The 17,578-nt window shown below is 50.8% G+C and overlaps 1 protein-coding gene across 1 annotated transcript in view; it reads left to right on the top strand.

Annotated features, from left to right (window-relative positions):
* The first annotated feature begins 448 nt into the window (after positions 1-448).
* Positions 449-17,578, top strand: part of LOC138381923 (sodium/nucleoside cotransporter 1-like) — a 47,111-nt gene continuing 29,981 nt past the window's right edge. The window contains exons 1-6 of the mRNA XM_069466568.1: positions 449-908; positions 1,853-1,965; positions 9,728-9,839; positions 10,743-10,828; positions 11,990-12,081; positions 14,767-14,950. Of these exons, the coding sequence (XP_069322669.1) occupies positions 9,744-9,839; positions 10,743-10,828; positions 11,990-12,081; positions 14,767-14,950 (458 nt within the window). The 5' untranslated portion in view covers positions 449-908; positions 1,853-1,965; positions 9,728-9,743. The remainder of the gene's footprint in view (positions 909-1,852; positions 1,966-9,727; positions 9,840-10,742; positions 10,829-11,989; positions 12,082-14,766; positions 14,951-17,578) is intronic.

Here is a 17,578-nt window from a genome sequence, read left to right as displayed (position 1 = left end):
ACAAAAATTAATTCATGATGGATGAGAGATTTAAACTTAAGACATGACACTGTAAGAATTCTAGAAGAAAATGTTGGGAAAACTCTTAGAGCCATTGGCCTAGGCAAAGCATTTATGAATAAGACCCCAAAAGCAATCGCAGCGACAATAAAAATAAATAAATGGGGCCTGATCAAGTTAAAGAGCATCTGCACTGCCAAGGAAACCATCAATAGAGTGAATAGACAATCTCTAGAATGAGAGAAAATATTTGCATGCTATACATCTGATAAAGGGCTGATAACCAGAAACTACAAAGAACTCAAGCAAATAAGCTAGAAAAAGTCAAACAACCCCGTTAAAAAGTGGGCAAAAGATAGGAACAGAAGCTTTTCAAAAGAAGATAGAATAATGGCCAACAAACATACGCAAAAATGTTCAGTGTCTCTAATCATCAAGGAACTGCAAATCAAAACCACAATGACATATTACCTAACTCCAGTGAGAATGGATTTTATCAAAAAACCCCCCAAAAACAAATGCTGGCACGGATGCAGAGAGATAGGAACACTCGTACACTGCTGGTGGAACTGGAAACTAGTACAGCCTCTATGGAAAGGAGTATGGCAATACCTCAGAAAACTAAAAGTAGACCTACCATGTGATCCAGCAATCCTACGGGGTATTTACCCAAAGGAAAAAAGGACATTGTATAAAAAAAAAGACACCTGCATGTTAATGTTTATATAGCAGCACAATTCACAATTGCAAAGATGTAGAAACAACCCACATGCCCATCAGTACATGAGTGGATTAATAAGATGTGGTATATGTATTCCAGGGAGTACTACTCAGCCATAAAACAATGGTGAACTAATACCTCTTGTGTATTACCCTGCATGGAGCTGGAGACCATTCTTCTCAGTGAGGTATGTTTGGATGGAAAAACAAACACCACATGTACTCACCATTAAATTGGAACTAATCAAACAACACGTATGTGCACATATGGAAATAACACTCATCAGAAATCAAGCAGATGGGAGGGAAGAGGAGGGGATGAGTCAATTCACACCTAATGGGTACGATGCACACTATCTGGGTGATGGGCGCACTTATAACTTTGATTTCAACTGTACAAAGGAATTTATGTAACCAAAACGTTTGTACCCCCATGGTACTCTGAAATAAAATAAAATAAAGAAAGAGCTAAATGAGATGACGAGGCAAGAGGGATAGAAGGTGACACAACAACAACAAGGGAAATATACTTTAGACCATGCCAACCTGTTGGGGTAGTTGAGAAATGTTAGGGTGACCTAGGGGTATTGCTGGCATAAGAAACTCTGTGGATGTGACATTCTGCACAGGTGTGTGGCTCTTTTCCAAATGGTAAGGACATTCCAAGGGCAGGAAGAACTGAAAACAGTTTCTCTCCTGGAGCAGAAAACTGCTCCAGGACTGCTATCAGGAACGCCCAACCTACTGGAAAACTAGCCTGGCGGCAATCCCACATTGATGTTCTTATTTAGCTTTAGGCTAGAAATAGCTTTGCTGAGATTATTGTGCACCTGAATATCTTAACCTTCATACACAATCTTTAAAGTTTGCCTGTGGGATATCTTTAGGATATGTAATCTTTATGGAAATCTATAGAAAACTATTTGCCTGTGGGATGTCTTTAGAACATGTTTGTGTGATTTATGATGATCTTTTGTTCTTGGGCTGAATAAATATGATTGAGGAATTACTCTCGGGGCTGTTGGTCTGGAAAGCCTTGTGTGCCCTGACCCTACTCTTTTTCTTCTGCTGTCTCGTTTCCCACGCTTACGCGATGCCCTGTTTTTGGCCCTATCATCTGGGGCATTCCCAGCAAGTGGCACCCGAATGTGGGACCTGAAGACAGAAGGCTTCACCGGAGTGAAGAAACTTTCCACATTATGTCGCCAGGACCTGGGGAATCAAAGCTGTTCCCGCAGAGGGTGGGTAAGTGGAACCTTGGGGATTCTATAGTCAGGGTAACAATTGGGCAAAATCAATCTAAATATTCTGAATATATTCAGCTTTTACAAACTCTCTTAAAAAGGTCAAGAGTGTCTGTAAAGAGGCAGAGTTTTGAGGAATTATTCCATTTGATTCCAAAACATTGTTATTGGTTCCTTCCTTCTAGAATTTTGAAGCAACAACAGTGGCAATTAACTGTTCATGCTTTGCGAAGAGCCTATCAACAAAGAATCCCTCTTTCAGTGTGGTCCTTGTGCAATTTAATTTCTCTGGCGTTAGAGCCATTGCAGTCTGATTCTGAGTCAAAGGAAGGTGATGCAGGAGATAGGCGTGAACAAGAGGTAAGTAGGGGAGAAGAAACTTTAGGTTAGCATACTGGTCCAGTCACAGAAGATGAGGACTGAAATAATATACCGGCTAAGCCATTGAGTGAGGAACATGACCCCTTAAATGCAGTTGCCAGTCCCCATTATGGATCCATGGAAAGGCTTCAGAAGGGAAATTTAAAGAAGGAAGAGTTCCCTCCACTACCTCCTTTTCCTGGATCCCCTAAGTTACAACCAACTGCCCCTCTATTAGCAGATACAAATCCATTTCTGGCACCTCCTAAAGCTCAAATTATGGTGCTGAGAGCTTGTACTGGTTTACAGGAGGGAATTAGGAGAGCCCAACTAGAAGGAGATCTTGAGGCTTATCTTTTACCAGTATCTTTGATTGATGTTCCCCCAGATAACCAATATCCCCAGGGGGGTGTACAATATGAACACACTCCCATTCCATTTAAAACTTTGAAAGAACTAAAGCAAGCTTGTATTTCCTATGGTACTAATTCCCCTTATACCTTGGCACTTATTTAAGGCCTGGCTCAAGCAGAAAGGCTAATTCCTTGGGACTGGGATATACTTGCCTGAACTGTTCTTACATTCCCTGAATTTTTGTGATTTAAGATATGGTGGTCCGATGGGCTCAGCAACAAGGCGCTCGAAATGCAGCCCAAAACCTGCCAGTTTTGATAACAGCAGAACAGCTGACCGGTGGAGGTGCCTGGTTTCAGATACAAGCTCAAGTACAGTATACAGATGAAGCTATTGTTCAGGTTCACCTTTGTTGTTTGAAAGCTTGGGAAAAAATACCACACCTCGCCCTGGACAATCTACACCATCCTTTATTAAAGTAAAGGCAATTATGAGCCATATGTGGAATTTATTTCTAGATTGAGGATGCATTGACTAAAACTATTTCCCAGCCGGCCTTTCAAGAGTTGCTATTGCAAATTTTGGCTTTTGATAATGCAAATTCGAAATGTCAGCAGGCCTTGAGACCATTGAAAGCAAGTGCAGCCTCTTTAGAAGAATGTACTAAAGCATGCCAAGATACTGGCTCTGACGCATACAAGATGCAATTGTTAGCAGAGGCTACTAAAGGGAGAAATCTCCAAAGACTGCTACAAAATGTCTTAATTGTGGAAAAACCGGGGCACGTGAAAAAGGAGTGTCGTCAGACTCCAAAGAAAATGGATTTCAGTAATAACCAACCTATTCGTCCTTCCCCTGGATTATGTCCCCGTTGTAAAAAGTGTAGGGCTACTCAATGCCATTCTAAATATCATGGTGAGGGCCACCTCCTTCCTGAGTCGGGAAACGGGAATTGGGGCCTGACCCAAGGCCCTGAGAAAAACAACACGGGCAATCAGAGTCTACAATACCCGGTGTGGCAGCCCCGAAACTCCGAATCAGTGATTTATCCCCCACCCGTGCAACAGCCAGAAGTGCTGCCTTAGACCTCCCATCTCGTGATAATATCCTACTAATAACCATCTATGGCTGTTTATCAAATACGCACTGGAGTATTTGGGCCTATTGCCCCAGCCACGGTAGGATTGATTATAGGTAGAAGTAGTGTGACATGAAAGGATGTCTCAGTCCATCTAGGTGTTGTTGATTCAGATTATGAAGGAGAAATTTCTATGATGATGAGCACGGCCATCCAATATCAAATACAAGCTGGAGACTGCATAGCTCAGCTTTTACTACTACCTTATATATATCAAGACAGGAAATACTAACATTAAGAGACAAGGAGGATTTAGCAGCACAGGAAACCAAGTATATTGGCAAACATTTATTAATGATCTAAGACCACAAATGCACTTAAAATTGAATGGGAAAACATTTTCTGGACTCGTTGATACTGGGGCTGTTACTATAATAGCTAAAAGATTTTGGCCAACTCATTGGCCTTTACAACAGGTCTCCACAGTATTGACAGGAATCGGGACATGACTAATATATTTCAAAGCCAAAATATTTTAAGTTGTCAGGGCCCAGCTGATCAATCTGCCACCTTGCAGCCTTATGTGGCTGATACTGCCATTAATGTATGGGGCCGTGATTTACTACAACAATGGGGAGCTTTTGTTAGTATTCCTTCTCTTTCTAATACAGCAAAACAAATTATGCTTAATGTGAATTTTAATCCCTGTCATGGCCCAGGCAAAAAAGAACAAGGAACAAGACATTTACAACTCCTAAAGAACATTTGGCCAAACATGGACTAGGCTGTCCAAATTTGGGATAGTGGCCACTGTTGTTAAAGAGTACCACTACGCTTTGCCCCTTAAATGAATCTCGGAAGATCCAACATGGGTTGAACAGTGGCCGCTAAATCAAGAAAAGCTTGGTGCCTTACAATCTCTAGTTGAGGAGCAGCTACAAGCAGGTCATACAGAGGAATCCACTAGCCCTTGGAATTCCCCAGGATTTGTAATCAGGAAAAAATCTGGCAAATGGCGAATGTTAACAGAACTGAGAAAAATTAATTCCATCATCCAACCTATGGGGACCCTTCAGCCGGGATGTGGGATGTCTTTAGAACATGTTTGTTTGTGTGATTTATGATGATCTTTTGTTCTTGGGATAAACAAATACGAGTGAGGAATTACTCTTAGGGCACTTAGTCTGGAAACCCTTGAGTCCCCTGACCCCACTCCTTCTCTTCTACTGTCTCATTTCTTATTCCTGCGAGGCGACCTGTCTTCAGCCCTGTCGGCTGCAGAATTCCGGGCACCAACCAATTAAATACTGGGAAACAGTGATTCCTGAACTGCTTGTGTAAAATTCCCCCTGCCTGTGGCCTTGAACCCGCATGGCCCTGGGACCAGCTGTCCTTATTCTACCAGCCCTCTATTGCTGTGAGGGAGATGAATCCAGACTCACTGTGTCATTGTGTACTGGACAGTGGCCACTTGTGCCCAGCTGTTCCCAGTGAGTAGAATGGGTCAAGGGCTAGACTGTCTCAGGGACCCTTGGATAATCAGGCCAAGCAGGCCAGGGGCTGTCAGCCTCTGGGGTATTGGAATGCTTCCTTCCCCTGGGAGTGCCTGCGCTTGCTGTGTAGGTGCTGGGAGAGCCCTGTGCTGTGAGACGTGGACTAGTGCCTTCCCTCGGGAAATTTTATGAGAGTTACAAGTAGAGGGTATAAAAGCCTGAGATACTTCTTCAGTCTTTGTAGTGCTCTATGCGGTCGGAAGTTTTACATGCTTGCTGCTTTCCAATATTTCTACTATAGAGTATAGAAAGTCTACTTTTCAGTGCCCTAAATGTGAAAGAAAAAATCGCTCTGGGTGTCCTTTCTGCCAGTGATTCCAGGTTTAGGAGAGACAACGATGAGGTCATGTTCATGGAACTTGACTGGGGACGAGCCTCCCTATGTGCCCACTGCTTGGACACACGAATCAACGCGAGGAAAGAGACCTGCAAAGAGCCATGAAACGAGCGTGGGCCAAACCATGGGGAGAAAATGCGGAGACTGTGGGACCACCCTTCTGACCACGTCGCTCACACGGCTCTGAATGGCTCGCTCTCCACTTACACCAATAACCTCTTTATGGTACCAGAGCCTGGCAAGGAAAGGGATTCTCTTTAACTCTTTGGCCAAGAATCCCCCTAAAACAGGAGGAGCCAGCAGAAGGACTTAAACCAGAGACTGTCACATGCCCCTGAGGAGGGGGGCAGGGTTGGGAGAGCTGGAGCCGCCTCTGCGTGATGAGCCCTTCTAAGTGCTGCTGGACTGAAAGGGAGATGATACACGGATGTCTGCATGGCCCTCCCCTCACTCTGCGCTGGCCCCAGGGGGTGGGCCGAGCCTCGGAGACTGTCCTCAGGAAACAGGCCACACAGGGTGCAGAGATGCTCTGTGGTGCCACAGCTGGTGGCAGAGCCAGGACACCTTTGGCCATCCAGCTCCCAGTCTGTCCCTGGGGGTCTCCATCCTGATCTGTGCAGCCTCCCAACCACCCTGCCTGTGGCTTTCAGCCAATTCCACCTGAAAAGAGCATTTGGCTCTTGGGGCTGCTGGTCACCCCTCCTTGAGGGCAGGACCAGGGGAGAAGCTGGGGATCTCCTGGCCTAGAGGAGGGGAGAAATGTGTCAAGACAGCCCTGGCATGGAGCTATGACAGTAGGGACACCTGCCAGCCTGACAGTGCCGGGCTCCCTGCCGAGCTCTTCTGAGCATTCACTCCTTTAATCCTGACAGGCACTGTTACCCACCCCACCGCTTTGCAGAGAGCAAACAAGTTGACTAGAGAGTCAGGAGTGAATCGAGACCTGTAGGCTCCAAGCTGAAGGTTCATCCCATGATACACAGCCCAGTAAATCCTTGTAGTGGAGATCAGGGCCCACGGCGAGGTCAAGGTTGTAAGCTGCAAAGTTGGGAATGTTTTCAAACCAGCATGGCTGCTGCTGGATGTGCTGTGCCTCCTGGCTTCCCTCTGGCACCAGGAGAAACCGAGGCAGGGAGGAAAGGGCAGCAGGAGAGGAGGGAAGGCAGGAGAGGGGACGAGGAGATGGAAGGGGCAGAGTAGGGGCAGAGAGGCAGGTAGAGTCTGCTTGCCCTTCGTGGGGCTTGATGCGGGCAGCTCCGAGCCCATTGCCGTGGAGGCTGCCCGTGGAGACAGGTGTCCTGCTCAGGAGAAACACTGAGTTTCCCAAGGTGGCAATGGGCCCCCAGCAGGGTGTAGATCCCTGCTGGAAAACTCAAACTGTGAGAATGCTGGTGTAGCACGATCCCCTGTTGGAAAATGAATGATATAACATAATATACATTTAGGGAAAAAAGTGGAGAAAAATGCCACAAACTCAGTAGTGGCCATCCCCAGGGGGCTCGGGGTAGGATTTTAATTTCCTGTGTTCTGTGTATTTCTACAGTGTTTAAATGTTTAACAGTGCGCTTCTGATGCTTTGGTAATTTAAAGGACAGATGACAACAAAAATGTTTTCAAAGAGAGAGGGTGGACCCGGTCTCCATGCGTCATCCTCTCCAAACTTCCAAACAGCCAGCACGTGCAGAAAACTGCACACCCTGTGCTGCCGGGAAGTATTTCTGCATCAAAAAGGATTTTGTCCTGAGAACGCCCCATTAATTATTAAGGAGATGGTGTTAATCCTGTCCGATTAGTTTAATGTTTAGTCTGAACGTTGAAAGCTAAAGAGTTTGTCCTTCACTTTGCATACTGTTGCTTAGATGTTAGTTTCAAAAAAGATGAAATGAGGCCAGGCAGGATGGCCCATGCCTGTAATCCCAACACTTTCGGAGGCCGAGGTGGGATGATCACTTGAGGCCAGGAGTTCAAGACCAGCCTGAGCAACATAATGAGACCCCATCTCTACAAAAATAGAAAAAATAGCCAGGTGTCCTGGTACATGCACCTGTAGTCCCAGCTATTCAGGAGGCTGAGGCAGGAGGATTGCTTGAGCCCAGGAGTTCAAGATTGCAGAGAGCACCAACCTCGGCAACAGAGCGAGACTCTGTCCAAAGGAAAAGGAAAAAAAAAAGAAAAAGAAAGAAAGAAAAGATGAAATGAAGGGGGAAATGGTGTGATTTCATTTTGTTTTTGTGACTGTATGAATGCTTAGGCCTGGAACACTTTTACTATTTGTGGCAGCTACACCACTCCCATCATCGTCAAGCTTAGGAAAATAGGTTGCTGGTATAATAATTACAGATCCAGTGAGAAAGGCAGACTGAGAAAGATGCAAATGAAAGACAAAATGCAGAAGCCTGAGCAGCAGTGAGGATGGATGGTGGGGAAAGGAGGCCACGGTGTTACTGAAAAGGTCAGCACTTGTCCTCTGGGCCACGTCAGAAGAACGAGGACAAGTGGTTTGAAGAGAAGGAAAGGGGGGTTTATTAATTTGCTGGCAGTTGAGGAAAATGGCAGATTCCCATCTTAAAGTCCCGATTTCCCTGACTATAAGCAGAAAGACAGAGCGTTTAGAGGGAGGGTTTCAGCTGCAGGCTATGTCCCTTTAACTACAGTTGATGACTCTGATCTGTCCCATCTCAGCAGAAGACAATCTCCACCCGCCCGACAGCTGTTGGGAGGACATCTGTGGTACAAAGGACACTCCCCTGCCCCTCCCAACCACTGGTCTGAGATAGCGATGCTGGTTTCAGTACCCAACAAGAGCGCGGGAAGTTTCAAAAAGACAGCTCATAAAACACTCATGCCCTTTTCTCAGGCCATTTCCTCTGTTACCACAGGAGGGAAGTGGACAGAGGACAGGAGTCACCCAGGAGGCTTCCTGGAAGAGGTGAACGGGGCAGGCAGCGCAGAGAGTAGGCTTCTTGGGGACTCTGGCAGCAGTGAGGGGGAGGAGGAGCAGGAGACAGGCCTGGGGTGGGCCTCCTCCTGTATCCCCGAGATAGGCTTTGCTTCCCCACCCCAGCTGAGACTCTGGGCTGTAGGGAGGTGTTGGCCGGAGCTGAGTTGCAGGCCCAACGTACTCCCACTCTGGACTCTGCCGAGCAATTCCTGCGGAAGTGAAAAGACAGGCCACAGGGAAGGCAGATTGGACACAGCTTGTCCCCACAGAAACGCTTCTGTCTCTCCCTGAGAGCGACCTGTTAACCACAGATCTGTGAGTAGAAATAGGACCCTGCCTCTCTCTGTGCAGCCATGTGTCTGTGTGTGCACAGGGTGTTGCAGGCGCTGTCCTTGCTTGTGTGTGTGTGTCTGCATGTGTTTCCATGCACATGCCGCTGGGCATGTCAGCTAAAGCAGGCTGGCTTTCGGATAGAGTAGGGTGTCCCTCAAGGTCAGAAAAGGTGAGGGAACAGGAGTGGGGAGAGAAGAGGCGGAGGTGTTCGTGGGCACTCCTGCTTACAGATGGGCTTAAGCCTATGAACTGAGCTTCAGCTAAAAAGGGACTGTATTCGCTCTGGCAGTGAAAGAGCCAGAGACAGGATGGGTTTCAGGTACAGCTGGGTCCAGGGACTGAAAGGATGTCTTCAGGAAGTTTGTCTCCATCTTTCAGAGGTGGGGAAGTGTAAAACACCCGAGATGGCACTTAGTGGCAGTGGTTTGACCTGTTGAGACAAGTGATGAAAGCTGGGGCCTCTCCAGAAAACTGCGTGTATCGGAGACAAACACATGCTGTCCTTCCCCGGGAAGTGGGCAGAATGGGCCCTTTCCGCCTGGAGCTCCCAGGCTCACAAGGACTTGCCTCTCACAGGGTCAGAGGTTAGTGTAGGAAGGGGGGCCTTCTCCATGTGCTGGGGGCCAAGGCTATGGCCAACAGGCATAGTTCAGGGTGAGTGTGGGGACACGCACAGGGACCCCTGCAAGGCTCTGCTGCACCAGGCATCTGCCCCCGACCCAGCCCTCTCTCCCTTCCCAGGCCCTAGCCTGGGTCCTTCCCAGCTCACCCCTTTCAGCTCTGGGCCCTCCCCGATTTGTCTTGCAGCTGGAAGGTCTGGCACATGGAGAACGACACGCCAAGCAGAGGGGAGTCCGTCCCTCTCAAACCCGGGGCCAACAGTCCAGAGAATACAGGAGTGGATACCGTGGAGAACCTGGTCTGTCCCCTTCCCATGGGCGATCTTGGCCTCCTCTCCTCACCTGAGTCCTGGCCGCTGGTGGGGGCTTTGCTCACTCTCCTCCCTCACCTCCTCCTCTGCCGCCGCCTCCTCACCTCTTTGCTTGCACAGTTAGGAAACCCAATGTGTCGGCCACCGCAGCACAAAGCAGCTCCCTTTATTTCCTTAACTAAACATTTCCTGAGCACCTACTATGTGCACACATAGCGGGTCCTAGTGTGCAGGGCAGGGGAGGTCCCAAGGAGGAAGTGACATTTGAGCTGTGATGTAAGGAATCAGAATAGAAAGCAGATGAACGGGGCTCGCGGAGGGATCTCGGAGGACGCTTCGGCCTTCGAGGCTCTGGTCATCTTGTCCTCACTCTGAAACTGCCAGCTTGAGGCACACCAGCCAGGACCTTGGCGCCTAGCATGAGTCTCCCAACCTCCGTGGCAAAAGCCCCTGCTCTTCACGGCCCCGTGTCCCACAGGGTGCACCTTTCACACCATCGTCTGCAGGAATGTCCACCCCTCGCCCCAACCACCCCACAGCCTGTGGGGTACATGGTGCCCTGAGTCACGCGATCAGGATGCTCGGCCTGGGGCCTTCCTTAGAGGCTTCCTCCTGGCCCCCTGCAGCCAGACCTCAGTCACAGGTGTCCCTCCCTCATGAGGCCCAGGACCCCTGAGGGCAGAATGTGTCTAGAGCAGAGCCCTACACACAGTAGGTGCTCAGTGAGTGCGTTGCGGAATTTAGTTAAGCGCCTTCCAGTTCCTTCCTGTGCAACAGTCCAGTCCCGCCTCAGCCCACTCATGAGGGGCCTGCGGGTGCCCCCGTGCGGCCGGGGTCCCCCTCTCCCGCCCCTCAGCTCTGTCTGACCTGATGGCTCCCTGCTGGCTTTAGGAGGAAGGACGGCTCCCTGGCAGCGACTGGAGCCCCACAGAGGCCGGGCACAGCCGGAGTGAGGCGGGGCCGGAGCCCTCCACCTGGTAGGTGACCTCTGTGAAGGACTGTGGCTGCTGGGGCGGAGACCGCCTTGGGGAACAGGGTGGGAGCCGCCTCCTGACCATGGGGGTCGGCTCCGCGCACCTTTGTTGGAGGAAGGGGTGATGGCGCCTCAGCTCCCTTGCAGCCAGATGAGCCTCAGAGGCGAGCCAGGCCCCGGGTTCCACACCCACTTTTAAGCAGCCAGAGTGAAGTCCCACTGGGAGGCCCACAGGTGCTGTGTGGCTGGTCTGGTTGAAGTTGGGTAGGAGGCCCCGAACCAGCCGGGCCGCCCTGCCAAGCTCCCCCACCTGCTTCCACCTCATCCAGTCTCCAGGGACCTTGGGGAGCCCCGAGGCTCAGTCTGGAAACTCCTGGACTGGGCCAGGCCCTCGTTTGTCAGGGGGAGGCCAAAGCCAAGAGAGGGAAAGGGACTGACTGGTCCAGTCGCACAGGCAGTGAGTGGCCAGGGTGTGGCCAGGGTGTGCCCAGAGCTCTGGCTCCTGATGTCCCAGCCCCCAGGGGCCGTCACTGGCCAGATCCTGAGCTGAGGAAAGCGGGAAGGGCAGGGGTGACAGTGGTGCAGGGGTCCCATCTATCTGCCCGGGTGAGCACTGGGTGAGCATCTAGCGGACGCTCAGCCTAGGGCAGCCCTGGAGCTGTTCAGGCCTCAGCCTTGCCCCGGGTGCCACAGGTGACCAAATGGCCAGGCAAGAATGGGCAGCGGGGGCACGTGACTGCCAGGCAGGGGTGGGCTGCTTCCAGCATCCTCTCTAGGGAACAGGAGCTGCCGACTGGGCTGCTAAGTGTCCTGGTCACAGGGAGTAAATGCAGAGCCGGAGCCTTTGCGCCTTGTTCTGTGGACAGGTGGACGCGCGGTGGGGGAGGGGAGGCAGCCGTCCTGCGTGGGCGGGTCTGTGTGTTCACAAGGTTCTGCCTTATCAGTGAATTCCCCCCAAGCCCTGCAGGCAGGGTTATCACTGGGGTAGTGGGGTCTGTGGGTGCTGCGCCTCAGCCCTGTGGGATGTCAAGGCCAGCGCCCAGCTTGCCCCCAGCACCATTGTACGGGGGACACTCCTGAGTGGCTTCTGCTCAAAGGTGCTGAGGGATCCCCACTGCGGTGGGAGTCTGGGTGCCACTCGCGGACCTGCTGGTCCTATTCCTAGGAGGATCCTGCAGCCGTTCCAGAGAGCGACACGCTTCTGCAGGGAGCACAAGCAGCTGATTCGACGCATCTGCATAGGCCTGCTCTGTACTGGTGAGCCCTGCCCAGGGGACAGTGACTCCTGGCCCAGCTGTCCATGTCTCAGGGCAGCCTTGTTCACTTACCCGATCATTCAACAAATGTTGGCTGAGCAGCGGCTCCGGGCCTTCTCCCTTGCCGGGCACGGAGTCATCAGTTAGCAGGACCAGATCCTGTTCCCGAGGCGCTCCCTCTCCAGTGAGGGAGGGGAACGGACATTCCCAGCGAAGGCAGGAAGCCCTCTGGGAGCACGGAGTAGGGCAGCGGGATGGTCAGGGAGGACTTCCAGGAGGAGGTGACATTGGGGTCTGACAGGTTGAGCAGGAGGTAGCCAGATGGAGAGGAGAACAATAAGAAGTGAGAGGCTCCCCATGCAGAGAGGAGCAAAGGTGAAGACTGTCGGGCTGTGGGTTTTGGTAAAGTCTAGACTTGGATTTTACCCTCAAGACCAGAGGGTGCCACTGGAGGGTTTAACTTTGTATTTTATTTTATTTTAGTTTAGTTTGTAAGATCTAGAACATTGGAGGTTTATACAGGGACGTGTCCATGCCGAATTCACACTGTGGGACCCTGGGAGGGGGCAGCACAGACAGGGAGAAGGCCGTGTCGAGGGCCACAGTGCATGTGTCAGAGCGAAGAGATGGAGGACGGGCGGGGTGGATGGGGGCCCTGGGCAAGCACAGCCAGCTGAACGTGGGAGCTGGTCGCGTGTGTGGGACAAAGGAGACCCTGAGTCAAGCCTGCCTCGGTTCCTGCTTTCGTGTTGGGGGACCATGGTGCCCCCCGCAGAGCTGGAGAACATGGCTGAGGAGCTGGGAAGGGGTAACTCAGACAGTTTGCTGGAGACACAGCTGCCAGGCCACTCAGGGGGAGAGGAGGTTCCCAGGGTCACCTGGAGAACGAATTGGGAAGTGGGTTAAGGACAGAAGCCTGGGGACCAGCTGCACAGAAGGGCTTGGCCGGAGCCAGAGTCCGAGAGCGAAGGGTTTCAAGGAGGGAAAGACCGACAGTGCGTCCAGAGGACCAGCGGGGCGAGGACTGAGCAGCGACACAGTGTCCACTGATGTAGGGACAAGGGGCTCCTTGGTGACATAGGATGTGGATGCCACAAGTGGACTGGATTGAAGGGAGCTGAGGCAGTGTAGACAGCCAGTGTAGACGGTCCTTTGGAGAAATGTTTTCTGAGAACAGGGTGGGAGTATGAGTGGGCAGGGTGTGACCAGGTGTCTAGGATGGGCATGTGTCTATGAGCTGAGGTGGGAGCTTTAGGAAGCACGTGAAGTGACAGGGGGTGAAGAGGTGACAGATGGAGCAAGGTCCTCTGGACACAGAGAAGGGCTCCCGGGCCCAGGCGGGGCAGGAGTGCCTAGGGGAGGCTGACTCGTGCCATCGGGTAGGGGGTTAAGAGGAGAGGATGTGTGTAGATGCAGAGCCCATTGTAGGTGTCAGAGAGGGGAGGGGACAGTGAGAAAGGTGACAGACAGCAGTGGCCCCAGTGTGCTGAGATAGGGTTGGTCCATGTCCCTTCTAGAGAGCGTGTCCCAGACCGTGAAGTCTTCCTTTGGCAGGGCCTGAATCCAGGGGCCTCTCTGGTCCCCTTGCAGACTGAGATTTGTTTCTCTTGAAGAAATGATTGAATTCTCTCGAGTAGAGAATGACAGTTGCCTCGTGTGTGTACTGACCTGCCCGCTTCTCCAGCTGGTCCGAGTTCCCTGTCTTTGCAGGCAGGTGGCCCTGGGGATGCCCCTCTCTCCAGCACGGGCCTGCTCTGGCCTCCCACCCCTGTCCCCTTCTGAGCCTCCCGTGGGGACAGCTCCTGCTGCTCAGTGCCTGCAGAGGCTCAGGAGCTGTCCAGGGCTCTGCCTGCCCACACCCGCACAGGCCCTCCCTCCTCTCTCGGAAGCCCTGGCGCCTCCCTGCGCCCTGCCCAGGAAGCCAGGCACGGGGCTGCTCTGCCTGCGGTGCCGGGGACACAGCTGGCTTTGGCTGTGGTGTCGCAAGCCAGACCCCTTCCCTGGGGCCCACCAGTGTCCTTGCTCTTGTCATGCTTTCACTAGTGAGGCAGAAGGAAAGTAAAACTAATTTTTCAGATCACTTTTTTTAGTCCATGGCTGTTAGTCCTTTCCATTCTTTAAGGGCCCTGGGTTTTCAAACTCAGAAGCCAGAGAGAGACATTTCCCCTTTGCTGTCCATGATCACATTTCTGGAGGCCTCAAGACAGACCGGCTCAGCCACTTAAAGGAGAAAAGGGCAAAGGGGGAAGAGCATTCCTGGAAGGAGACAATAGATTAATACTCCAGAATACAGGCCTGGCACACATGCGCCAACTCCTTCATGGAGCAACTGACTTGTTGGTCTCCGTCCTCCATCCTAGCAGGGCTCGGATCCTGGCAGGTGCTCCATGGAAGCCCCAGAGATTCATGCTGTTTTGCTTCATGGCCTCCTTACACATCTCCTTCCAATTTGTTCGGCACTTTACAGTTTGCAAAGCCCTTTCACATGTTCTGCCAATGAGCTCATGACACCCTTTGGACACAGGAGGGATGATTGTTCTCGCTGACAGTTGAGGACACTGAGGCTCAGAGATGTTGGGTGACCTTCCTGCCCTCCAGATGGAGTAAGGTGGAGTCCGTGGCGGGCTGCAGGGGCCTGGAGAGGCGGGGTGGTCATTAAGGGCCCCTGCCCGGTCTCGTCCCCCAGGGTACGCAGCCTTCCTGCTGGCTGCCTGCATCCTGAATTTCCGGAGGGCCCTGGCGCTGTTCGTGCTCACCTGTGTGGTCCTTGCCTTCCTGGCCTACGGCCTGCTGAAGAGGCTTCTGGCGCCACAGCTGGGGAGGTGTAAGAAGCCTGAGGTCCAACCCCGCCTGAAGCTCTGGGCTAAGAGGTGAGTGAGCTCAAGCTCCAAGGCAGGGCGAGGGGAGCGCCTGTTGTCTGGGGGCAGCTCTGGGGTCACAGCGGGGGCTGAGGACTTTCTGGGGGCCCCAGGGCAGGAGTTGCTGGCTGGCTTCAGAGGCAGCAGCCACCTCTGATGTTTGCTAGTTCTCCTCTGGTTCTGTGGCCCGGTTACGACAGGCGACTATGCTTGCTGAGAACAGGACTCAGCAGTTCCCTGCAATTAGAGATCCCAGCCCATGCAAGCAGGGAGGCCCTGTCAGTGCCTCCCCTGAGATCATCAGGGTGAGCAGGGACCACCCCTGGAGTCTGATGGAGCAGGCTGGGTTGGGGTCCAGGTGCCAGTGTGTGTAGTTACCCCCAGGGCATTCTGACTAGCCAGCCATGCTTCTGGACAGCTGTTTGGAATCCCCTGGCTTTCCAAGCTGGATTCCTTGGAGCTCTGGAAACCTCAGAGATGCCACAGGGCAGGAGCAGAAAGTTGGGGAGGGGAACATCAAACTCTCCTGTTCCCATTTTAACCAGGCAGCTCTAAATTTATGTGCTTTGTAAACCAAGGTTTGCAAAAAAAGAAAAAACAAAAAACAAAAAACTGTGGAAAAAGGTTTCTGTGCTTTAAAAAAAAAGACCACAGCCTATTTGAATACGGATGTCAATGACTGAACTGGTGACCAAAGACATCGAATGACCTAGTCAGGACAATGCAGGGCAAATTTGTGTTTCCCAGAATGAGATTCACATAGTACAGGAAAATGATTTGACTTGGCCTATTGATGAACACATGTAGAATTTTATTTATAAATGCCTTCATTTTCAAATTTTCCTTCCCTTTATTAAAATGTTTTTTTTCTTTTTTTTCTTTTTTTATACAAAGTCTCACTCTGTCACCTCGGCTAGAGTACAGTGGTGTCATCATAGCTCACTGCAACCTCAAACTCCTGGGCAGAAGTGATCCTCCCCCTTCAGCCTCCTGAGTAGCTTGGACTACAGGGGCAAGTCACCACATCCTGTTAAATTTTCTACTCTTTTGTGGAGATGGGATCTCGCTGTTGCTCAGGCTGGTCTCAAACTGCTCGCCTCAAGCTATCCTCCTGCCTCGGCCTCCCAGAGTGCTGGATTACAGGCATGAATCACCGCAATCTGCCTGTTAAATAGATTTTTTAAAGGATTTATTTTTACAGTGGTCTTGTATTTATGACAAGTCAGTGATAATGGTTTCCATTTGAGGGATTCATATAGAGTTTGCTTTAAAAATTACAGATAAATTGGACTTTATAAAAACTAAAAACTTTTGTGCCACAAGTGCTGGGTCACATCTCTAATCCCAGGGCTCTGGGAGGCTGAGGCAGGAGGATGGCTTGCACCCCGGAGTTCAAGGTTGCAGCGAGGTATGATGACACCCCTGCACTCTAGCCAGGGTGACAGAGTGAGACGCTGTCTCAAAAAAAAAAAAAAAAATTAAAAGCTTTTTGACTCAAAGGACACCTTTAAGAAAGTGAAAGAACGACCCACAGAAGGAAAGAAAATATTTGCAAATCATGTATCTACTAAGGGACCTGCATCCAAAATTAGAACCCAACAATAAAAAGACAATTGGAAAATGATAGAAGAATTTGAATAGACATTTCCCCAAAGATATAGAAGTAGCCAGTAAGCACATGAGAACATGGTCAACATCACTAATTATTATGGAAATGAAAATCAAAACCACAATGAGATACCACTCCACACTCAGTAAGATGGTTATAATGAAAAAGCAGATCATAACAATTGTTGGCAAAGATGTAGAGAAATGGAAGCCCTCATACATTGCTGGTGTGAATATAAAATGGTGCACCTGCTTTAGAGAACATTTAGGCTGCCCCTCAATATGTAAAATGTGGAGTTATCATATGACCCAGAAATTCCACCCCTAGGATGCTGGGCAAGGTGGCTCATGCCCGTAATCCTAGCACTCTGGGAGGCCAAGGCAGGAGGATCGCTCGAGCTCAGGAGTTCAAGACCAGCCTAAGCAAGAGCAAGACCCCACCTCTACTAAAAATAGAAAAAATTAGCCAGGCATGGTGGCACATGCCTGCAGTCCTAGCTATTCAGGAGGCTGCTGCAGGAAGACCACTTGAGCCTAGGAGTTTGAGGTTGCAGTGAGCTGTCATGATGCCACTGCTTCTAGCTGGGGTGACAGAGGAAGAGTCTGTCTCAAAAACAAACAAACAGAAACCATGGATTTCATTTTGGCTTCCAGTCAAGGTGAAGTAACGGAGACCAAGTTTACCCTCCCACTTGAAACAACAAAAACACTGGAACAAAAATGTGAAACAAGCTCTTGTGATACTGGACATTATGCAGTAAGGGACAGTGGTCTTTGAGAACTAGGAAACACATGAGGTGAACACTGTGATCGTCCCAGCTTACTGTCTGGAGAGGGTGTCCAGGCCCCCACAGGGCAGGAGAACTAGGAGGGGGCAGCAGATCCCCTAAGCTGAAGAGGCAGAGCTGGAAATCCGGGGAGGACAGGGTGGCTGGAGTTCACGCTGCAGAGTAGCAGAGAAGAGAGAGCCACGCAGACAGAAAGGTCCAGAGATATGCAGAGAGTCCTCCCTGAACATCCCGTGGAGTTCTA

Source organism: Eulemur rufifrons, chromosome 3 (genome assembly GCF_041146395.1).
Source record: "Eulemur rufifrons isolate Redbay chromosome 3, OSU_ERuf_1, whole genome shotgun sequence".
Classification (NCBI taxonomy): domain Eukaryota; kingdom Metazoa; phylum Chordata; class Mammalia; order Primates; family Lemuridae; genus Eulemur; species Eulemur rufifrons.
The sequence above is the reverse complement of the archived record's forward strand: the minus strand, read 5'-3'. Positions and strand labels throughout refer to the sequence as shown.